Below are 25,217 nucleotides of genomic sequence, written 5' to 3'. Positions count from 1 at the left end.
ACCAAAATACAAAAACGATACGGAGGAAATATGCTTTTAATATCTAAGATCAGATTTTATTACAACTGATGAGAAAACGTGTTCGCTGAGAGTCACTGCTTTCAGAAAGTTCAGAGTTTCTATTGTAGTGCCTGTACTGATTTTCCTGATTTTCCCTTCATTCAGTAATAATTATAAAGATTAAAACTAACTAATAACACCGAAACTATTAAAAACGAAACATTTTCAAATAATGAAAACTAAACGAGTAAATTCTCCCTGGAATCTAAACTGAACTAAAACGAAAAAGTCAAAATGAAATAAAAATAAACAATATTTAGGAAACAATAACTCTGTTGTTGGATTTTTGAAGAATGCTTGTCAAAAAAACGTAAAGAAAACTTTCTTAAAGCAACTTTTGTCAATATGACCAAAAAGTGTAATAAATAAAAAACAATTTATTTCCTAATTCTGGAGCTTTCAGCCTCCTCTGTGGACCTCCAAACGTTATTCAACAACCTAAAATCTGTCCTGATGAAGCTAGAGATGATAATAATAATAATAATAATAATACTAATAATAATAAAGAGAAAAAGATGAGTTTTGTCCACTGGTGTTTTATTAAATGTTATAAAGCCATAAGTGAGACGGTGTTTAAAAGACTGAGTCTGTTAGAGTGAAGACGTTGTGAAGACCAAGCACTCTGGTTATGAATGTGTTCACAGTTCAGGATTAAAAACCTTTTTGTTTGACTTTTTGTTTTTTTTATGAAGAGCAGAATGAGCATTCATAAAAATATTAATTTCTTCTGTTTTCAGCGTATGAAAAGACACATTATACATCTGTAGAAAAATATAGAAATATAAGCAGAGTCATAAAAGACGCTTCTGTCACGTGATGAAGAGCTTTCATCGAGTCTTTGGAGCTAAAACTGGTCTGACATACAGAATCGATCAATCAGTGAGGCCTGAGGCTAAGTCTGAATCAGGAAGCAGCTGCTTGAATCCACGCTAACTCATATCACTGTCAAACACACGGGCCAGAGAGAAGCAGCTGGTGCAGTCAGCAGAATTACGCCAGAGGATTTTTCTGGTTCTGAAATGGAAAATCCCAGCAGAAGGTCAGAGATTAACAGTCCTGCTGCTGGGACTGAAATGCTGAAAGCTTTAAACACCTGCGAGCAGCAGGAACCAGCTGAGCGCTATCTCAAGTAACCTCTGCTTATTAGAAGCCAGCAGCTGAGTCTGAGACCCTCAGCGTCTCGTCGGATTGGTGCTCCTGAGCTGCACAGTGAGGCTTCTCTTCATTCTGAATAATCCACCTCCACCTTTGAGTCCCCCACCCCTCTCTGAAGTCCGTGTCCTGGAGGGGGACAGGTGACTCTCCCGCAGGATTCACCTGGCCCCTCCCAGGTGTTCAGTTTCGGGTAATGGGACACAGGCGGCTCAGAAGGATCTCAGAGTATACTTGGTTCACTGGTCCTCTAACACGATAGGTTGTGGGTTGAGACCCCGCCTCCTGCTCCGTGTCTGGCAGGATTGATTGGCTGCCGAGTGTATGTACAGTTCTCTCTGTTCTGGTTGTGTTCGCGGTGGACGTTCTGTCACTGGAAGGTTTTGTGAACCAAAACTTCTCCACCTGAGAAAACAGAGCAGAACATCAGCTGTGAGGCCTGCAGCCCTGACCATTGGAAGCACTTCGTTTGCTGATCAATAAAGTTGTGTTACCTCGTGAAAGTGACAGGCACAGCGTCCCTGCAGGAACTCTTTGTATCGACCCATCGTGATGCTGAACGTGTCAATCACTTCGTACCCATGATGCTTGGCGGTGGTGATGATGTCGTCGTTCTCCCTGTACAGGTCCTGTATCTCTGTCTGAAATATTGATCAAAGAAAGCAGCTTTAATTCCCATAGAGGGGTATGAATGACAGCAGGAACAGGAACCTACCAGACTGAGAGACCTGATCCCGTCCACAGGCAGATGGAAGCCCATCCCTAAAGACTTCACCACCACCAGGATGTTACTGAGAGATTCACTGAGGAGGGACAGAAGTAACCTCACGTTACCATAGAAACCAGAGTCCTCAATAACATTAATCCCGAACGCTAAACCCCGGATTAGTGTCTTTACTGAAAGGGTTTCTCATGTCACAGGAAATGCAGGACTGGAGTACAGGTGAACCTCAGGGATCAGTGTTAGGTCCTCTGTTCTTTAGATCAGTGTAAGCCCATATGGCGATAACACTGTGGTTTATACTGTATGTAGGTGGTGTTCCACTGTGTCTCCTCACCTGTCCAGCACTTCACTGACTGTCCTCAGGTGATTGGTGTTGAGCCACTGGACTCCTCCCACCACCAGAACTGTTTGGTTAGAGTTCACCAGAGGCTGAGACCTTAATAGACAAGAACAAGAAAAGTCACCTGTTAAATATCTCACAGCTTCATGTAACATGCCTCAAAAGTGGATTGTTAGGACCTCACCTGTTGAGCAGCTGCTGCAGAGCCTGCCTGAACGTGGGTCGCTGCTTCTTCTCCAGCCAGAACTGAGGATAGTACGAGTAGCTGACCAGAGTCCGTCCTCTGTTCAGGTTCCTGTAGACCAGCGTGTCATGAGCTTTGCCCCAGTCCTCCAGGGTGGAGTTCACCCTCTCCATCAGGAAGTACATCATCCCACGATTTGTTGAGTCCCCGATAAACAACAGCTGAGGAGCAATGAGAGAACTGGTGATGTACCTCCATCAGGACGACCGTCCACAAACTGAGACATCTGAGATGGACTGGTTCAAATCAGCTGATCAGGTGACCTTACCTTTCTGTCCTTCATACAGTCCTGCAGCAGGGGGTGGTCCACTATTGGGTGATAACAACCATCTGGCTGCCAGGAAACTTCCCTCCAGTCGCACGTCCTGTTGTCAGAACAGCTGAGGCATGGAACAACCCAGCGACCTGTCAGTCAGGTGAGACACACACAGGTGAGGCAGCGAGAACAAAAAGTAACTTGACTTAAATCTGATGTATTATCTTAAGGGAGCAGTCCACCAGCAGGACCTCAGACCTGACACGTGTCCTGAGCTGCAGGCATTACGTTGACTCTGGGATCCGCTGTGGGGCTGAAGACCGCAGGGGCGACCTGGCTGGACCAGCAGACCGCAGTCCTGAACAACGGACATCAAACTGTGACAAATTTGCAATCAGCACTTCCAGGAAGTTCTGAACCTCCTGTGTGCGATTTCTGACTGTAGTACTCTGCAAATACTACGAACTGTAAATGGTAAAATGGCAAATGGACTGGTTCTTTTTTATACTGTATTTTATTGTTTTATATTGTTATTTGCTGTATTTTTATTCTTTTTAATTTTGTGAAAATTAAGCACTTTATGATTTTTATTTCACAGATTTGTATCTGTGAAAAGCGCTATATAAATACATTTTATTAACTTCTTATATAGCATTTTTCTTCTGTATCTGAGCACTCAAAGCACTTTACACAAATTGCCTTATTCACAAGCACTTTTTTCGATGCCCTTTTGTGTAAGTACTTTCTATCTAACATTCATACGCATTCAAACTCCGATGGATGCATCGAAGAGCACAGAGACTAGAGCAGATGGGGATCAAACCACCAACTTTCTGATAAGTAGGTGATCTGCTCTATCACCTGAGCTACAGCCACCCCAAATAATACACTTTACTACCCAGAACAGTAATAGTGGAGGAATTGAGATGTTCTGGACACAGATGAAGAGGAAACAAAAGAACCCTCAGAGGAAGCGTCAGTCTGAAGTTTCCTTTAAAACCTGAAACTGAAACAAGTTTTTACTATTTTGTTTAATAAACACTTTACAGCTGGTTACATTGGTAAATCGAATAGATTCTGTTTTTTACTCATAGAAAATTACACATGAAAAACTTAAACACATGACTGCACCATCTTTAGTTTTAGTCACTGGGTTTGATTCCCTGCAGGGTCAGAGGTCGCGTCCATCCCAGTGAGCTTTGGCCTCTGAAAGTAAATCTGCTGTTTGAGGTCTGAAGCTTCTCGCTGTCAAACACCACGTCTTCTTCATGTGCTCGCCGCTTCCTCTCTCAGAGCTTCTCTTTCATCCTCCTCTGTGGATCCGTCCCCGTCCTCCTCTGCTCAGAGGTCAGGAGTCAAGCAAAGCGATCCACGCTCACCTCAGAGTCCCCGTGGGAGCCTCCAGGTCTGGCGCAGACTTCACAGCCACCGCCATCACAAACGCTGGCTCTTCTTCTTCTGCTGCTGTTGCAGGTTTCGTCGTGGCGGCGTCACATTCCTCACGTCAGCGGCACAGCTCGCAACAAAGTGCGACAAGAAAACTTAACAGGGATTTTCTTGTTCGTACCTGTGCTCAGCGTACACGCTGCTCCGAGATCAGCTCCAAACACACCGCCTCCAGCAGCAGCGGACCGTTTGAGGCCTCGCCGCCGCCACGTCGCCCCCAACTCTGACTTCATCGAGGCCGCGGCCACGCGCTCCTCTTCCTCACTCGGACTCAGAACAGCAACAAGAACTACAGCTTTTAAAACTGTGAGAGATGTGAGCCTTTCCTTCTGATCAGAATTTAATTTCTGCTTCAAACTCCATCACAACGCGACGAGAGAGCGCAGACGTCACTTTAACCATGACGACAGCTTTTGTGTAAAAGCAGCTACTGAAGCCTGATGATGTCAGATATGACGTGCAGTAAAAAATGATTTGCTTTGTCAGAATCATTTTTATAACTTCAGAGGCAGGGCTTTTTGCTTTTTGCCTGGATGATAAAAAAAACCTGTATTTTATTTTTTAAACTATCAACTGGGAGTTTAAATATGCAAATATAATAAATCATTTTCAAATCTCGTGTCCACAGGATAGTTAATATGACAAAGGTCAGAATCGTAATCAGACGTTTTCATGTTCAGTGAAAACAGACGGGTGGTGCTGAGTTGATGAAGCTGATATTTGTGCAGCCACACAGAGCTGATAGAGTACCACAGAGCAAACGCCAGATCACAGGTCTGAAACACTCGTCAAACATTAAAAACTAAATGAATTTGTAAATGAATGTGTTCTCTTTGCGAATGGCTGTTTTTTTTAATGTGTCAGAGTGCCGTAATTTCCTGCTGATAATGAATGTGACGTGCTGTTTCATGCTTAAACCTTATTATTATTCCTGAACAGGTTAATTTTTTGGATATTTCATCAGTTTGTAAACAATATTTTCCTTCATTTTGGAAATCAGTGCAGTTTTTATTTTCAGTAAATAAATATTTGATTTTTTTAATGATCAGACTATGGTTCATTTACACTAGATGTTTATGATGTACATTATTTACTATTAAATAATTTCTAATAAAACAAGAATAGAAACAGGGGAGACCAGGTGTGGTTATAACATGGGAAGAGTTGCAGCGACAGGAGTTGCACCAATTAGGGATGAGACATCAGGGTTCACCCACTTCTATCCCTGATTTTAAACGGAGGCTGTCACAGGCATATGCAGATATTACTGAGAAAACAACAACAGGAAAAAAATTTTTTCACACAGCTGAAGATTAAATATGATATGACTTAGTATACATTAGTACTTAGTGAAGCACTTGCTAGTTTCAAACCACTATCCTAATACAATTAGCTAAATAATGACTGACAGGGCTGGGGTGGATTGTAACATGGAAACATGGACTGAGAGGTGTACCTGCTGATATTTTCAAAACGCATCTGAGGAGGTCTCAAAGAAGAGAGAGTCAGTCAGATCAGTGATAAAGGAACACAGTGAGCTGATACTGCAAATCACTGCAAACACTGACACAACAGCGGCACAACAATCTTCCCCGTACTGGTTACAGGAGCAGCAATAAAGTTTTCTGTGAGGCGCAGGAGAACCAGCCAAGCAGCAGACCCGTGTCATGGACTGACTCCACGTCAGGCAAGATGACAAGGCAGAGAATACTAGCATAGCTGCCTCAGCAACAGAAAAGCTTTTTGTGTCAAGGTACATTAAGTGTTATTCTTTCTTTGTTTCAGGTTCAAAAGACAGGCGAGGAAGGAGAAGCAAAAATGCAGGAAAGAATATGCCAGTAAGGAATGAAGGCAAAGAGAAGCAAAAGAAGAAAAACCTGCCACAGAAGTGTCAAACTCTAACGCTGCTGAGACAACGTGTTATAACGTGGCACCAATCTGCACTTCAGGACAACCAACATCCATTTATCATAACTGTGAAAGGGATTAAGAATGTACACACACACACTGGCACTGATTTTTATACACATAATAAAAAAGCTTTCAGACCTAAATGCTTTTCACACGGTAACTGTTCCTTAAGCATTCATACTGTCACGAAAGTTTGTTCTAGTACGGTACACTAATTTACACACAGCAGTGTGTTTGAGTCGTAGTTCAACACCATGTTCTCTGTTTTTGCTTCTTTTATTTAACAGCTAACCCTGGTAGTGTTGTAACAAAGGAATGCCGCGTATTAACCCTGTGAGAATGTGTGTGTGTGTGAGTGTGAATAAATAAAGGAGAAAAAGACAAACTGCTGAACATGAAAAGAGGATTCTGAGTTTTTTCTCCGCCTGCAGGAATGAGGTGTGGGTGGGGGTGGGCTGTTTGTGTGGTGTCAGCATGAATCCATCATAGAGGAGCAGAAACACTCAGATAATCCTCCCATGTGATTGCAGAACTGATCTCAGGTCTGAGAGTCTTGGTAAATCCGGATCAGCGCTCATTAGATCATCTGAGCCGCCGCCGCCTCCTGTGGGAAACTCAGACCTCCAAACAGAGCAGTGGGTGGAGATGGGAGAGGAGGAGGTCTGACCAAACCAATTGAGAAGAATCAAACACACACGCAGCAGTCCAAATACATTTAAAGGAACATCTGCAGCAACATCTGCCTGCTGATGGGGTTCATAACCAGAGAGGTGGAGGTGTGGAGGCATTCACACAAGACGCTTGGACTGAACCATTAGTGCACATGCAGGGGGGAGGCTCATGCAGGCCTGTAACCCAGAGCTGGAGCAGAGGTGGACATGAGTGGGTGGAGACAGCTGGACTCAGACCAGCGCTTCAAAAGCCTCATCAGCTCTGAGGCGGGTGGAGGGCAGAGGGCGATAGAGGAACACGGCATTGAGGAAGATCACGACAACGAGCAGTGGAAGATGCAGACTTTAAATACACAAGGCAAACGAGGGAACAGAGCACAGCTAAACATAGTCTAACTAATAAGACAGGGAAGCCAAACACAACATCCTGCACACAGGCCAGGAGACTATCAAAGTAAAAACCAAGGTAAGAGTGAGTGACAGAGAAAGAGAGTGAGGGATGGAGAGAGAGACAAACAGAAATTACCAGACATGTTGGGCTACACAGTGAAATAACAGGGAAACAGACAACTTAACATGGAGACAAGACTGAGTTCAAAGAAGGACACTGGGACAGGAAACTAGACACAAGAGGACGGGGAATGAAAAAAAACCCTCCGATAACAAGCTGAGATCTGGGGATACAAACAGAAATCAAAAGTATAACCAAAACTAGGACCTTCACCTCAGAATATTATATAAACCAAAATCAAAAATCCAAAACAGAAAAAATCCAGGTACAAAACCCAGGATCATGACAGGTGAGGGTGGAGGGCAAGCGCGGAGCTGGGTGCAGCTCAGGGCTTGGGAGTGGCTTTGTGGTCGTTCTCTGAGCTCAGCTTCATCTGAAAGTTGATAAATAAGCTGCTGCTCTGCGTTTCCACAGAAACAAACAGGCCTAATGGGATCACACTGCAGACAGGAGGTCAAAGGTCAGAGAGTCACAGCCAAAACATTTTGTTCTGTTTAGGTTACGAATGAAAAGCTGCTTCACGCTAGCGCTCCACATCCCACACAGTCCAGAGAGGGAGGAGGCGGAGCCTCCAGAGCATGATGTTTCTGATACTGATCCATCAGCTCTGGCTCACCCGCCTGCAGAGACAGGCCGGAGGTCTAAATCGTGCTGGTGTGCACAGGTGTTCTCAGAGAGATTCACAGGTGAGATGTCCTCACAGAGCTCCAGCATCACAAACACATACAACAACGAACCCCCACCCTGCTGTCTCTGAGCTGGCCACCGTTCGTCTGTCTTTAGCTGACCAATCAGGACATGAAGGTCTTTCTCCTCTCAGCACACTGTGAGAACATCTGCAACAATGAAACATCTGGATGACACATCTGGACTGAGCTACTGCTCTCACAGAGGAGCTGAGGGAGTGGGTGGGTGGGGGGACCAGCTCGAAGTGATTTATTCAGACTCACAATGAGCTTCAAACAACAACTACAATCCTCACAATGAGCACACGTCTCTGGACTCTGATTGGCAGCAGCTTAGGATCCAGGGTCACATGTCTTCAGCTGAGCACAGACACAAAGATTAAGCTCAGCAGCTCCATCAGATAACCAATGAAGACATGACTGTAACATGATACACTCACACACACATACGCAGGAGTGTTTATAGTGAGTCTTTGTCTTCACTCAGTTTAACCTGCAGAACCTCCCGAGGCCTCAAAACTTTTATTGTAATAATAATAAAAAATTATTATTAATTTTGTTATTTTTATTGTTGTTGTTTTTATGTTTTTGCTTTGATGCAGTGTTATCTTTAGTTCTCGTCAGCTGACTCGATGTTTTAATGTTAAATGTGAGTACAGGTTTGATTCCAGTGTGACTCTGCTCCCACCTGCTGGAGCTGCAGATCGTCTGCAGAGAGAAGCAGCCAACGCCCACTCCTGAGCATTAACACTCCACAGAGTCATCACACTTCAGTATTTCTCCCGTTATGTCTTCCTGTCTGAGTTTAGTTATTAGTCTTTGAGTGTGTGATGCATGAAAAACACATGCTAAACACAAGCTCACATTCATGCACACATCAGCAGATCTACACTGAAGCATCCTCAGACTGACTTCCTGTGTTCGGCAATATTTCAGCTGAACATCCTGCTCACGCTCAGACAGAGTCTCAGACCAAACTCTGACCTCTGACTACTGATCCTGGATAAGTTACTGGTGACCTGATGAGCCTGCTGGTTGAGCATCAATGAGCGCTGTGTTCTCAGGGGCTGACCAGGTCCGCTGAACTCCGCCCTCTTTAACTCATTTTGAGGCTCACAGGTGGATCACAGGTGGATGAGAGGGGGGCAGCTGGAGGGCAGATGAAAACATGAACCTGAGAGGGATCGGGGCTACGTGGGGCCCCATACAGCTTTAACCTGCATCAGGTAAGCTCACCTGTTCAGGACCTGAAACTGATCCAGATTAAAGCAGATTACCGTCTTCTTCCTGAACAGACTGAAAGCTGGGAGCTGTTTGCTCACTGGAGATTTAACTGTGACAGAAAAGACTTACAGGTTACCTGAAGAACATCATTTGAACGTTAGAGACAGAAAACCTGAATCCTCTACACCCTGAGCCGAACACCAGCAGCTCCTCACACACTTCACTTCATTCTACAGATGTTCTTGTGCAGTCCTGAGAAACATCCATCTGAGGTCACAGAGGAGAAGCTGATGGAAATGAGTGCAGATGTTGGAGAAGCATCAGCTTTGCAAATGCCTGCTCACGCTTCGCCGCAGGCGTCGAGCTGTTAGCACCGCAAAGGGATGTGAGAGGAATTTAAAGGCAGAAACAAACGGAGCCAACATTTCATTCTTCTCAGAGTGTCGAGGTCACGTCAAGATGGTTTACTGAGAGCTGGAGCAAAGCCCGGAGCAGACATTAGAAAACACTAGAGCTTTTTTATCAGGCTGATCAGATTCAATCAGATTTACTGAAGCAGTAAAGTGTGAAGGAAACAGATGTCAAGACAGACAGAGTTTTCTGTGCCAGGCCTGCTCTGCTGTGTTGCTCTCTGATAATCATAGTTACAAAAGCAATAAATGACCAGCAGATCCTGCCAAACTCATCTCTTCACCTTATCTGTGCCCTGACTTACTCTAAAAACCAGATAAAAGATAACAAAAAGAGCCTACAAACAACCCAGCAGAGCTCAGGCAGACACTCACCTGTCCTACCTGTGCAAACACTGGAAACTCAAAAAGGGCTCAAACATCCAGGCAACAACTCACATTTGTAACTGGAGTAAGCAGAAGGTTTGAAATCAAACGTAACACACAAAATAAACCTGTTCCAACCTTGTTTTACAAAATCCCGGACAAACCCCCAAATCATATAATTCTTATAATGGAGGGGTGAAGCATCATTGAAGGCAGAATGAAATAAAATAATTATGGAGACAGCAGTGAATTCTATATGTCCGTGAAGCTGATGTAATAATCAACACAAAATAATAAACAACAAATACATGTGTCCCTATCCTGGGTCATTTGACTCAGCATTTTGAGTTTTAATATATTTTGATGTTTATGGTTTATGTTTAAGTTCATTAGGTTATATAAGTTCATTTTTATTATGCCTAGGTTGCTGTTATAGTTCATTGTTTATTAGATTACCCTAGTGTCTTCACCCGGTGTGTTTACGTTTCCCTCGCCCTTCGTGCGTTTCATGTCTGTGTGTCCAAGCTTGTGTTGTGTCTGTGTCTCATTATGTTTCCTGTTTTATTTTGAAGAGGTCTGGTGTCCCATGTTCATTGTGTTTAGTTTCACTTCCCCTGTGTTGTCATTAGGGATGGGTATCGTTTAGGTTTTATCCGATACCTGTGTCAAACCGGTACTTTTGAAATGGTGCCGGTGCTTAAACGGTGCTCGAACCGGTGCTTAAACAATGGCAAACACAAACTTTGTCCTAAAACCTCTCATGTTTAGCTGTTTTTTTGTAAAAAGATAACAATGTTAGCCTTTTCTGCAGCTATAGGGCATATATGGTTTCACTCTATCAAACAAGAAGACAGCCGCATGTAACTACGACGGTGTTTGCTAGTTCACCTTACGTGCATTAATTTAATAACGTGGTTAGCCTACTCAACGTAAATTACACACGAACAACATTAAGCTACTCACCCAGAGAAGAACGGCTGCTGCTGACATCATCATCTGTCATCATTTCTGCTACACTGGCAGGGCTAGGGGCCAGGACTCTACTCTTCGGGTTCTTGGGGGATGTTGCTAACTCTGGGTCCGATAACAAGCACCACACCCGCAGTAGATGTGCTTGGTGTGAGGTCTCGCAGCAAGCTATTAAATAGGGTGCATTTCTCGGCTTTTAAAAAAACGCTATGCATCGCCAGGTGTTTCATCAGATTCGAGGCATTACCTCCTTTCCACAGTATCACCTTAAAGCACTTGTTGCAGGCTGCTGAGTGTGCATCTTTTGCTGTGAAGTACAGCCAGACTTTTGACCACTTCGCCTTGGGCATTTTTAATCTGTAGCTCTGCTCTAAAAGAACATACGTACCTGGGCCCGCCTACTATCCTGGGAAAGGTAAAATGATTGGCTAGAATCCAAAGTGTATGACATCTCAGGAAAAAAAGCACCGAAATAAAGCACCGAAATGTGCACTGCTTTTCGGTCTGGTTACTACCGTTTATGTCAGAACCGATACCGGTACCCATCCCTAGTTGTCATTATGTTCATTCCAGTCAGCTGTTTCCCCATCTGTTTCCACTTCCCCTGATAACCTCCTGTGTGCATTTAGTGTGTGTGTTTTCATTCATTCCTCGTCTGATCGTCTGCTGTCATGCCATGTTCCCAGGTCTACATGCCAAGTTGTCGCGTTTAAGGTTTTTCATGTCAGGTTTTCATGTTTATGTTCAGAGTTTTTTAATGTTTAGCCTTAGTTCACCCAGTTCAGGTTAGTGTTTAGTTTTGCCTTTTCCCCTTGTTTGGTAGTTTTAAAACCAGCCTTTAACAAACAGCTCGCTTTCAGTTAATATCAAGTTTGTTTCCACGCTTTGTGTTCTCTGCACTTGGGTCCACCTCCTCACTCCACACAGTCTGCTTCAGCCAGAATGTGGCAAGACGTTGCTGTAATTGGACCAGAATTTGTGCATTTCGCTGTAAATGATGAACATCCTGTTTACAAAGCTTACTGAAGTTTCCTGATTGGTTGTTTCCATTTCCATCAACAGCATCGAAGAGCTTGCTGCTGTGTTTCTCACCATTTAGCTTTCAGAGATTATTCAATCAAACTATCACAGAGTGGGAAGCCTGGTGGGAATTAGGCCTTATTGTTATCGTCTGGATTTTTCAGGGTAACGTAACATTTCGGGGCTCTTCCGGGATTCTGAAACAGGAAGTCCGAAAACAGCTTTGTGTCCTCTGTTAGCTTCATCTTTGGCGACTAACGTGATGAGAGCAGCTTCAGCAGACCTGGTCAGACTGATGATATAACCAATGTTCCCTCTAATTTTTCATGTGTCTGAGCGAACGCACAAACTCCCTGAGCGGTCCCTTGGACCACTGTGAGCAACAGCAGACGTGTGCACTGTGGTCACACCAGCATCGAATCCATCCAAGTTACATGGTTTATTAAAATCATCAAATTACAGCATTTACATTTATGTTAGACTACTTTTAATTAACTGCTTTAGCCAAATTACAATGAAAATTAAAAAAAATCTTGTTCATGACCTGTGTAGTATGTTAACACTACTGGAAGTAAAAATAACTTGAACTCCAATTTTGAAAACACAACTTTCTTCTTTCTTTCTTTTTTTATAAAGCTCTGACTTGTATTATGAGTCTGTGGTCTGGGAGAGAGTCCTGTAACTCTCTGTCTGCGAAATACAGTATATAATGACCAATGTTGGGCAATTAATTACATAGTTACTTCTTCAAAAAAGTTACTGAGTTATGCAAACAACAAAGTTTTTTGCAGCTGTTTACCTAAAAATGCTGCCAAGGCGTTTTTTTAAATAAACATTTCAAACTATTTACACAACAATCAGGTGTTCTGCATCAAATCTGATGCCACACAAATTATTTGTGCCACTCCAAAAAATAATTTCTGTCCACTGTGAGATAAAGGAGAACAACAGCCTGATACTTGCAGGCCTGACAACAGGTGATGTATCACTCCTGTAACACCTGTAACATTCAGCAGTCGCCTCATTGTTCTGACACACACAACAAAACTATTGACTACACTACACACTAACTACACAAGATTTGCGCTAAACGTCGCAAATCTCTCACATCTCAAAACCGCCGTCACTCCTAAAACTTCCCCCCTTCCTAAACAACTAAATGCCATGTTGCCATATCATTTTTTGATTGGTCGACATGGTACATTTTTCGACCAATAGGAAAGGGTGGGGGGTGTTTTGGTTTCATCTTTGCTCACAGGCGGAGAGTGCTTTCGAGCGTTTTCCTTATAAAACGCCGTTTTTACCGTTTCTTCCCGTTTCTTCCCGCAGTAAATATAAACAACGATAGTATTCAGGAAGAAAACCAAACATTTGCAAAAACTCTGGTTTTACGTGGCCTATCAACACAATTTAAAAACTAGTATAAAGTCCACACTTTTTCCGTCAATTGTTCCGTCTGTCCTGCTCACATCTCCAATGGTTGTACACGTTGTCATTAATGTGGCTTCACTCCACATCAGCCACGCCGCTTTGCTAGCTAAAACACAGGTGTCGGCGCATAAGGACGCTGTCATAGCCTGTCAACGACGTTGATTAGCTGCGTATATACGAATGTGAATCGCGTGATTGGCTGAACTATGGGATAAGGTGGCATCGTTCTAATCCCATACGGGAGCAGCCAGTCACTTACTGACTAACACTGCAAAACACAATTGTTAACGTATTTACTTTAATTTCAATTCAGGTTAGAATTTTTTTTTGTGCGCAACGCAGATTTTTTCTGCGCAGAGACCATGCCAGCAGTGCGCAATTGCGCACGCGCGCAGCTTAGAGGGAACATTGGATATAACTGATGCCTTCAACCTCATTGAAACAGCAAAGTCCACCAGCTAACAGAAAAGCTCCTACCTGCACAAAGCTGCACATCACGTGATATCCAAACATGGGAAGACTGGGCCGACTCTCCCTGTAAACGTGGACAGTGTAGATGGACATGATAACAGGCTCCGGGTTGCTGCTATCCATCACCAGGATGCTGATCTTGCTGTTGCCGAGGCCAACCGGGTAGTTCGCCATCCTGAAGGAAGAAACTTCTTGTTAATCCTGCTGTTGTAAAAGTGGCTGCAAGGAGGTGCTTTTAGGTTATCCTCTGTGAAAAGGAGCAAATGGAGCTACAAAGCCAGATTCACATTTTATTGGAGTTTCATAAATCCAGCATGGATCACAAATCTAAACTGAAATAAAACAACTCTTGTGTCCCTTCCTTTTTCCTTACAAAAGCCCAGCATAATGCTAATGCACGACAGGGAGTCCTCCCTTGATGGCACCTGTTTCCAAACCATGACTCCAGCAGACGTTAGCAGCATAGTTAAAGCCCAGAAGAGAAGTAGTAGTAGCTGGTTGCTGTCAGCAGGCTGCTGCTTGCTTCATGCCCCAAATCAAAATGGCGAATGCTATAAAGCAGTTCATGCTCTGATTTTACTTCAATAGAAACGTGTTAAAAGAATCTAATAAAGAATCTAATAAAGGAAGTACATCTGTTGTCTCGGCTCCTGCTTAAACATGCTGTCCAATCAAATGTCACATTTCGAGGTTCCTTTCATTCAGGACTATCTCGACTGCACCTTCTAAGGACCAGGAAGTCTGGCAATTGTAGTTCTTCACGTTCTCTGCTGTAACCTGTTAGTTTTTACAGTCCTGGTCTCACCTGGGTCCTCGGTGTTCATCCAGGTGGATCCTGCAGGCCGAGCTGACAGGCTCCGGCCGGATCCGAACTGTCATGGTGTCAAAGGTCACCTCTGCGCGGTACTCCTTCACCAGGGGATGGAACGGGGGGTTCAGAATGAGGGCGGGGTCTGTGTAGATCTGTCGAAGGTGGGGGTCCACACAGAGACCTGAAACAGAAGAATCAGCATGACGTTCGATCTCGAGGTTCTACTTCACTTCACCCATGACACCCACCACCAATGAACAGAGCTTTCACAGTAGAGTACTGAGCAAATCCCGCCTAGGAAGCCCCTGAACCTGTTTGGGGGTAAAACCATCTCCTGTTTCCTCAGGTAGAAACCAAGCATCATCCTCTAAGGCTGAAGCTGGAACTCCGTTAAAGAAAAAAACTTTGCGGATGCTGTGATCACACTTTGGCTGCATGGATCAGAAAACCTCTGCAAACTGCATCCACTAACCACAGCTTCACTTCCACCTGTACGTTAAAGCAGATAACCGTCAGTGAGCTGATGCTTTTCCATCTGCAAACAAATGCCATTCGTCCTACCGCCACCAGGAGGCACAAGTGAGTCAGTCCATATCTACATTAGTGGGACAGATATGAGCAGTACCAGGACCAGCGATGAGCACATTCTTCCTGTGCTTCTCTCACAGGTGTAGGTGTGAATGGCTGTCTGTGTTAGCCCTGTGACAGACCGCGTGCCTCTACAGGTGTACCTGCCTGCTGCCTTGTGACACCTAGAACAGGCTGTATAGATTGAGCAGCATCATGTGACCACATGTGTTTCCAGATGTCAGGACAGGTCTAAAATCCACATCTCACCTTCGTCCTGTGAGGAAGACAGAGCTGGCTGCTGACTGGGCGGTTCGTCTGTCCTGTGGGAACATCAGACATAACCCTTCAGTGAACGTCTAAGTTCACACACAATGGATCATCTCACACCTGTGAGCCTCTCACACCTGTGAGCCTCTTACCTGCAGCTCCTGTTTGTTTTCAGCTTGTAGAAACCTTCGATCTGGGTCAGGAGGTCAGAGAGGCCACGAGGCAAGGATGAGGAGGAGGAAACACTGGGATAGAGCTATGGGGACAAACAAGGCAGACACACACAGTTAACACTGCTGAAGAAGAAGATGATGAAGGAGGCGGGGCTTAACTAACCGGCTGAAACGCTGATGAGGTCTTCATCAGCAACTGAAAGTGCAGCAGAAGAAGAAACTCGTCTTCAGACAAACAGACGCCAAGTGTCCCTGTACAGCCACCATACTGACACACACACACACACACACACACACACACACACACACACACAGAGTCAGGTGGGTGACATTTAATTTTTTTATTTATTAATAAAAACAAACAGAATCTTATTTTTTATTTATGAATCAAATAAATGTCTGTAGGATGTCCATCAGGTTTAATTCATTTTAAACTCAGTGTTTCTAATGCTTTTATTTATTTCATTTTATTTGTTTTGGTTAATTATTCAAAAAATACGCTTTTTATTAGTTTATTAAAATATTTATTCTTTTTCTACACATTTTATTGAGAATTTATTGATTATTTATTGTTATCTTTTGCATTTATTATTCATGAATTATTACTTATTCATTCATTTTTTTCCTGACATGGAAAACTCCTACTCCTTTAATGACAACACGCTACTCACCTGGCTCCCCTCCCTCTCCGAGGACAGGTGTGTGTGTGAGGACAGGTATGAGAGCGGCGGCAGCAGGAAGTGCAGCATGTCCTCCAGGATCAGGTCTTTGGTGATCTGTTGGTCGAAGGCATCGTTGCTCAGAGCTGAAACGTTTAACTGTGTGTCCACCTGAAAAGGAGAGGCAGACCAATCATAGAGCAGCTGAGGTCAAGGCGCCCTCTGCTGGTCATTCACCTGAACAGCTCAGGCTGGTTGTATGTTTGAGGTCCAGTAAAGTGTGGTTATTCTCAGGTCCAGTCAGAGATGGATGCTCTGCTGGGTCATCATGTAACTCAAGGGTGGGCAACTCCAGGCCTCGAGGGCCGGTGTCCTGCAGGTTTTAGATATCACCCTTGATCAACACACCTGAATCAAATGATTAGTTCATTACCAGGCCTCTGAACTTCAAGACATGTCGAGGAGGTCATTTAGCCATTTAAATCAGCTGTGTTGGATCAAGGACACATCTAAAACCTGAAGGACACTAGCCCTCAAGGCCTGGAGTGGCCCACCCCTGATGTAACTCAACCTCCAGGTGTCTCAGCAGCTTGAAGCTTCTTCTCTTCTTCATGAGTTTGAGCCCTTTCACCCAGAGGAGGCAGAACTTCTCTGAAGACCAGCTGGAAGGCTGAGCTGAACTTGAAAAGTTAATGGTCAAACTCTTACCTGGACTACCACAGGTGTGACAGAGCCGCTGAAGAACAAAGTAAAGGTGAGCAGCTGGAAGCACAACACACACCTGAAACACACAGTAGTGACAATGTGAGCCACCAGTGGGCGCAGACTGCACACGCTCAGTAGACATGACAGATCCAGTCTGAGGCATTTTCAAGTCTTCAGCTGAAACCAAAACAGACACCCAGACACTGCACCATCCTTTCTACCCACCTCATTTTCTTACTTGCTCCCTACTTTTCTACCTTCATTTCTTTCTACCTTCCTACTTTTAGCTGCAGTTTGAAGCAATTGCAGACAGACAGGTGTGTACTGAATCTGGATTGTGAAACAGGAAGTAAAGTTAAGAGTTTCAGCTTAGAATTCACCTGCTTATGGTTCGCTGCTTCTTATTGGTCGACGCTGCAGCCGCCTGCAGCACTTTACTTATCACCTGCTTCACCTGCCTCAAAGCCTGATGGGAGGCTGCTGGATCGAGGTGCTGCAGCAGGAAGTCCCTGAGCTGACAGGAAGAGGAGGAGCTAAAGGCTAACAGCAGTGGTCAATGATAATTTATCGTCCCCAATGGGAAACTGATTTGCAAGTGAAAGAGGATGTGTTAGCAGTGAAGTGTTAGCAAGTCCTACACAGGAACATGTTTTACCTTCACAGGTCGGCCCCTCGGATGCTGAATGGTCATTACCACGCTGATGTCATGCAGGAAAGAAGTCAGCGGGGTCACTGAGGTTACCAGGACATAAACATTCACCATGGCAACCAGAGCAGGAGGCGGGGCTTGGCTGTCAGGGAAACTTTAGAGAAACAAGAAACGTTACCTCACAGAACTCAGACAACTTCCTGTCAGCTGGTCACATACAAACCTGTCACGAGGAATCTGCACCTTCTGATTGGTCGATCCACAGGCATGAGGGTTCATGGGTAAACTAGACTCTGAGAGAAACAGTAAGAGGTTAGCTGAGACCTTCACATTAAAGCTCAGTTCCAGGCAGTGCTCTTATTTGGCAGTAATGTCTAATGTTGGATGAGCACAGATCATGCGACTTAGGCCACAATCAGCTGATCTATCACATTTAATCAAGCTCAATAAGCTGATTTGATTTACCTGCTGCAGACTTACCTGTCAGCTGGAAGTGTGTATAGAAGTGACACAGACCTCCACCTACGTTTGAAAATGCCTCTATCAGCCCGGGCAGCAGGTTCACCTGAGCACACACACAGTTTAGCTGTTATGTCATCAAACATGCCGTCAGTTGACACAGACAGGACAGGAGAAGCTCACCGTCTGATGACGCTGCAGGTGAGAGAAGGAGATCCTCCTCAGACAGCTCTGCTCTGACGTGCTGAGGCACAGCAGGAGGCTCCACCCACCAATGCCTGTAACCATGGAAACACACAAAAGCCTCACCTGTAGTTCAGTGGAGTTTTATTCACAAAGCGACAAATCACGTCAGTCAGGTAGACTCAGATCAACGGCAGCCTGTGAGGGACATCGTCTTCTTCACACTTTCAGAGAAAATAAAAGAGCCACCTGCACGAGTCCCAGCTCGCCCCAAACTCTGCACCTTTAACTGTGAAAGACCACAGAATCCAAAACCACCGGAGGCCTTTTCTACTTGTTTTACACAAAGAAAACGGGAACATGTGGAAGTGATTGTTGACAGGAAACGCTCTGCGGTGGGCTTTTGGCTGGAGCTGTTTGGTTTCAGCAGAAAGAGAACGAAGCAGGATGTTCAACACAGACAACTTTACTTCAACAGTGGGACCATCCTCAGGCTGTGAACCAATAACACACAGATTTAAACATGATGTAAAGTGTAGGTCCATCCATCCATCCATCCATCTGTCCTTCTGTCTATCCATCCATTCGTCCATCCATCTGTCCATCTGTCCATCCATCCATGTTTGGTCATAAAACAACAGAGAAAGAGACGAAGCAGAAGACTCGTCTTCACTGTAGGGGGATGGATGGATGGATGGATGGATGCATCCATCCATCCATCCATCCATCCATCCATCCATCCATCCCTCCATCTGTCCTTCTGTCTATCCATCCATTCGTCCATCCATCCATCCATCCCCCTACAGTGAAGACGAGTTGAGCTTCTGCTTCATCTCTTTCTCTGTTGTTTTATGACCAAACATGAGCTAAAGGAACTTCCCGTTCCAGCTTCCTGTCGTCCTCGGTCTGCAGAAAGCTTCACTTCGTGTTCTCAGGTTTCTCTCAGCTTCTCCTTAAACCTCAAGCTTTACTGTCTCACTGCTCCTCAAACATAGGGGGACACAGACAACACAATAATGTACCTGCCACTGATCACATAAGCCAATCAGTGAAGCCTTTATTACTCTGATCTACAGGTTCAGGTAGAGGCTAGGTTATTATGTAATTAATAAATAATAACACATGACTAAAGCCAACATATTCTTACAGAGATGGTGTAAACAAGGCCTCTGATGATACTGATATAATGTTTCCTAACACTGACCTTACAACAAACATATAGTGTAATGAAAGGAAACATGGTGATGAATCTTTGATGAAGGGTGTTCTGATAGAATCATCCAATCAGAGGTTCAGATCTCTTTGCCTCCACAGGATTCAGTTGATGTGGTAATGAACATGTGAATAAATCTGCATTATTATTGCTACCCTCACATCTCCCTGAATTGTTCATGATGTTCAGTGCTGTCGATAAATCATCTCTGAATTTGACATCAGCAGCTGGATGACCCTCTGGTCTGTTTTTTTTGAGGCTAAGTGGGCGGGGTTAAACCCAGAGTGACAGGAAGCATGGAAGCCCCTCTGTGGTAACACAGATGGAGGCCATTTTTCGGTCTTGTGTGTGCTCATGATTCTCTGCCGTGGCATGCACTACTGAAGTGATTTTCCACAAACACTCGCTGAGGTCCATCTGCTTTCACAGGAAGTCTCCACCCTCCTCCACCCACAGGAAACCCTGACCTCTGCTCGCTCATGTCGCTGTTTAAAGCTCCAGCAGGGCGGGGCCGTCTGAGCGGCTCACACTGTTTACATGCTTGATATACAGAGACTGTGTGTGTGTGTGTGTGTGTGTGTGTGTGTGTGTGTGTGTGTGTGTGTGTGTGTGTGTGTGTGTGTGTGTGTGTGTGTGTGTGTGTGTGTGTGTGTGTGTGTGTGTGAGTGTTTATTTTCCCAGCAGCACCTGAAGCCAGCACAGCACCCCCTCAGATGTATATTTACCCTGCGTGCTCCTCAGGAAGCTGCTGGTCTCGGCGTATCTGGACAGGTGGACCTCGTAGTCCATCTGCTGCAGGACTCTCTGGTACAGCTGGACCTCGGTGTCTGAGGTCGGGTGTCGCCCCGTCAGAACCACGGCCCGGCACCGGTGGGGGGTCCTCTGAGACGAGAGCTGCAACTGAGGGGGCGGCAGGAGTTCGTGTGAATCAGAATGCGAATCAGAATACTTTATTAATCCCTAAGGAAATTATGTGGGTTACAGTTGCTTCAAGACAGTAACAGACTAAACTCTTTAAATAATACAATGTTACAGAGTTTACAAATGTACAAATTGGTTTGGAGAACATTTTTGAGATAGCTTTAAGAGAGTTTGACACAGCTGAATGACACCCGGCATGGTGGAGCTCCAGTTCATGGAGCACTCAGAGATGAACATTCAAACCATGAAGCTGTGTTAGCCCTCAGACTAAGGTTAGCTTGTCGCTCTGATGATGGCTGTCTGCACACGTTCAGCCTGTCAGGTGTTTCTTCTCACCAAAGAAGAATAAATGCAGTCAGCTCAGGCCTGCAGCTCTGAGGCTGGGATGCTGTTTTCCTGTCGGGTCAGTGGCTGTGATGTCAGCCTCACACTGCTTCCTGTTATGCTTAATCTAACACCTTCAGCTTCCTGTCAGCTGACACAACAAGGCAGCAACGCTCCACTGTCTGGACTCCAGACAGATCGATCACAGACAGTTCTTTATCAACTGGGATTTTTACAGAGAAAATTCCAGATTAACTCAGCAGGAGGATCACCATCAGACCATCCAGCCCACATTCCAGACTGATGGACCGAGTCACATGACCCAAAACACCCTCATCACACCCCCCTCCCCGGTTTTAATGTCTCACTCAGTTTAACGTGATCTGTGATCCCAGCGTGTTCACTGCTACAGGATGAGAAATGAGAGAAATGATTTTACACATAAATATGTTTGAATTATGTCATTATAGCAAATATTAAACCAAACAACAAACACACATTTTTAATTAACCTGTCCGAACGGCCAATCAGAGTCCAGCTGATGGATCAGACTGTTTCAATTACGTTAACCCGTTCAGGACCCACTGACCATCACCCATGGACTGGACTGTATTTTCTGGTTAGTCAGTCTTTTCAAACCTCTGAGAGCTCATGAGGTAACATGGTGTTCTTGTCATGGCCCTGGTCCTCTGCTCCTGTCAGACTGGATTAAAATAGATGTTGAGAATTTGCTCCCAGCAGTAAATCCTCACGTCTGACTGGAAGCTGTGGGGAGGAACCAGAGAAGTGAACAGCTGATGGCCAACAGCTGAGAGTCAGCTGACACGAGAACAACATCGACCTCTGACCCTGAAGAATGGTCAAAGAAAAGCCCAGAAACTTCCCAAAAGACCTTAAAAGGTTTCATAACACATGAAGACACCAGGGACGGCCTCTCAAACATCAGACACACCAAAGAACCCTGAAGACACAAAGACAGAGCCTAAAATTTCCTAGAGGTGGAATAATCAGGCCCTGCATCACCCAGACACCAGTACATACCACAAAATACCTGTAGCATTCAGAAAAACCTGAAAGACTCAGGAAAGACCCAGAACCCTCCTGAGAGACTGAGAAAGACCCCAAAATACTCTGAAAGAGCAGGAACCCTGCAAGAACACTCAGAAGTACCCTGAAGTCTGTGGAGACCATTGTGTTCAGGGTGACCTGCACGGTGAGCCCTCCCCTGCTGTCGCTTTAATTCTGCGGAGGTCGAACAACACACACAGCAGAAATACAACATTCAAACCTTTATTTAAAGGATTTTTTTTTACGTCTTACACGCTAATAAAGACCGTTCAGATGTATTGATGAAGTTTGTTTGTCTTCATGCATAAAGACTCAATAATAAATTCCTTCTCAGCTGTTCACGTCCTGTGGGTCGGCAAAATGCTTTATCGATAAAGTTTTACTGAGCCACAGCATTATGAAGATGTTACAGCTCTTCTTGAGTGGTGTAAATCTAAACTCATTATCAAGTTTTCAGATGAAGATGGAATGAAAGCTCATTAAAGCCTCAGCGTTACTCCAACTCTGACCTCTAAGCTCTGAACACGACACTCAGTAAAAGGTGAAAGATGAGCAGACAGGAGTTTACAGCCCTCATAAAACAAACCAAACACTGTGAGTGTGTGCGTGTGTGTGTGTGTGTGCATGCGAGTGTGTGTGTATGTTTACACTCTTGTTATCTGTCAGAAACTGGATCCTCGTGGCAGAAATATTTCTATCGGGACACCAAGCACCAGGACACACTTAAAATACCCAGAACACATGCCGACTGGATTGGCTGGCTCTGATTGGTCCATGCAGCTGTCAGTCACCCCGTGGTAAAATAAAACCCTTGTGCTCACAGTCGTTCATCCGTCTGTGTCTAAAAATATAGCAACAATGAGACAGAAGGAGCCTCGGCCCAGCAGGAATCCTCCTCCAGTGGATGCATTCAGAAGTCCATTCAGAAATCAAAACGTTTTAAGAAGAGTTCACTCCACTCTGCTGTCTCAGGGTCGTTCACATGTATTTGAAGTGTTTTAGTTAAAACAGAGCTTTGGGGTCATTTTGGGTTCAATAATAAAGTTTATGTGGAACCAATGAGACAGTACAGTAATAAAGTGCCTTAGGAGAGATCTAAACATGAAACACATTTGAGGAAGTTTTAAAGCAATATGATTTTCACTAAACTCTGACACATGATAAAGTGGAGTACAGTTTGACAGAGTTTAACTGGAGTGAAAAATATAGTGTTTGAAAGGTGACGGTCATCTAAGACTCTGGAAATAATAAAAACAGCCTGATGTTTGGTGATGGGATAGTGGGGCGGAGCCCTCAGGTGCCTGACCCTCACTGGCTCAGTGCAGCTGCTCCTTAAATGTTTGCTTTTTTTTTAAATTGAGTTTGGTGAGCAGCTTTACTAAACTGATGCTGGTGGGGGTCACTGTGGGCCACTCAGAATGACGTCATGGTGTGACGCAGGTATGCTCACCTGTGCGTGTCTCTGCAGAGCCTCCAGAGTGCACACGAACCTGCGGGTCAACATCTGGAGCGAGGGTACCTTGTAGCACACATCTGACCGCACCGGCTCGTCCCCCACCATCAGGTACACACAGAGTGCGAGCAGGAGCGCGAGCAGCAGCAGGGGCGGGCCGGAGCGCCGGCGGAGCAGCAGGACGCACCGCATCACCGGAGCGCGAGCTTCACCGTACCTCCGTCACCTCCATCACCTCCGTCAGCTCCATCTGAGCCCGCTTAGGTCAGCACAGAGCATGCGCAGTTTGAAGCCTTCATTAGAAAATAAAGTCCTGCTTTTACGTGTCCCGAAGACACGGGTGCGCGCGCAAGAGAGGCCGTGACTGCCGTGCTGCTGAGCCGTGCGCGGACCTGAGATCAGACGGAGGAGCCACGAACTCCGCAAACTCCGAGCTCACTCCTTTAAATGGACACCGTATGACTCCTCGAAGTCAAATCTGCGCCGTCCTCCCCTCATTAGCTTCTCCTACTCCGTCTAAACTGCTTTACCTCCTGTGCTGGAGCCACGCATCAGGCTGGAGCTGCTGTGGAGTAGCGGGACACCATCTGGTTTGAGTTAAAGCCAGCAGCAGGAGGAGGAGGCTCCGTGGTCAGGTTTCAGGTCCTCGGTCCGTCCTCTCCTCCAACTTTTCTGCACACAAACAGGAGGAAGCTGCTTTTCCTCCTCTCTGCCAGGAGTCTGCAGGAGGTCAGCTACTCCGAGTCCAGATATTTCAGGCGCGCGCACTCCACGTACGTGTGTGAGATATATACATATATATATATATATACATATATACACACACACACACACACATATATATATATATATATATATATATATATATATATATATATATATATATATATATATATATATATATATATGCGTGCGTGCGTGCGTGCGTGCGCGCGAACATGTGTGACTATGTGAGTTAAAAAGCTCTCACTGTTTCTGCTGACCAACAACTTTCAAACTGCATCTTTCTACTCTAAAATCTGGAAGACTGGCTGGCCCAGAACTACAGCTGGCTAAACGTTCCTATTCCAACTGGACCCCCATCCCCCACCCCCAGAGCTATTAAAGGGAAATTATCCACAGAGAGCAGAACTGTAAACATATTTATCTGCTATTTTGACCCGGGAGTCTCCTGGCTGACCTCTGCCGGACGGTAGAGGAACTGCAGCTACATCAACTAATAAAAACAAACTATAAAGCAATGATGTGAACTGGCTCTGTGGTCTTCAGCAGAGGTGGGTAGTAACGAGTTACATTTACTCCGTTACATTTACCTGAGTAAGTTTTTGAAAAAAATGTACTTTTAAAGTACCTTTTTTGCACAATACTTTTTACTTTTACTTGAGTACATTTGTGAAGAAGAAACGGTACTTTTACTCCGCTACATTTGCAAAATTCGACTCGTTACTTTTTAAAAAATAATGCCACCCAGGCAAAAGAAAAATAGAAAAGTATATTGTTCTAACAATATATTTTTCATGTTAGTACAATATACCTTTCACGTTTGAACAATATAATATCACGTTATTACAATATACATAATTATCACGTTCGTACAATATAAATATTATATAGGCTACATCGCAGCTCCAGTCACGGCTTCCATCACTGTCTTTCTCGTCTTTTCCCAGAGTAACAGCCAAACAGGAGGATCCATTGGCTAGCACTACTTAGCCTTGCACGCATTCTTATTTTAAACTTAATCTGGAATTCATTGCAAACTGTTTGTGCGGGATATGAATGACAAGATTTTGTTTTTCTACAAGAGTTAGTAAAACATCTCCAGTGTGATCAAATCTTCTTGCCAAACATCTGCAGCTTGGCAGTGTAT

General features: G+C 44.7%; 1 protein-coding gene across 1 annotated transcript; it reads right to left on the bottom strand.

Annotated features, from left to right (window-relative positions):
• Positions 1-576: 576 nt before the first annotated feature.
• On the bottom strand, positions 577-24,109 carry cped1 (cadherin-like and PC-esterase domain containing 1). Its single transcript, XM_063460481.1, has 21 exons — positions 23,345-24,109; positions 20,307-20,481; positions 18,369-18,463; positions 18,207-18,291; positions 17,950-18,019; positions 17,733-17,880; positions 17,458-17,591; positions 17,081-17,153; positions 16,385-16,543; positions 15,877-15,981; positions 15,693-15,796; positions 15,541-15,593; positions 14,698-14,884; positions 13,899-14,067; positions 3,035-3,134; positions 2,789-2,925; positions 2,461-2,681; positions 2,271-2,372; positions 1,928-2,015; positions 1,707-1,853; positions 577-1,617 (listed from the first exon to the last, which is right to left on the bottom strand). The coding sequence occupies exons 1-21, from the start codon at positions 23,537-23,539 to the stop codon at positions 1,396-1,398; spliced, it is 2,769 nt and encodes a 922-aa protein (XP_063316551.1). The 5' UTR covers positions 23,540-24,109; the 3' UTR covers positions 577-1,395.
• Between the last annotated feature and the right edge of the window lie 1,108 nt (positions 24,110-25,217).

Source organism: Pelmatolapia mariae, linkage group LG17 (genome assembly GCF_036321145.2).
Source record: "Pelmatolapia mariae isolate MD_Pm_ZW linkage group LG17, Pm_UMD_F_2, whole genome shotgun sequence".
Taxonomy (NCBI): domain Eukaryota; kingdom Metazoa; phylum Chordata; class Actinopteri; order Cichliformes; family Cichlidae; genus Pelmatolapia; species Pelmatolapia mariae.
This window is presented reverse-complemented; position numbering and strand designations above follow the sequence as displayed.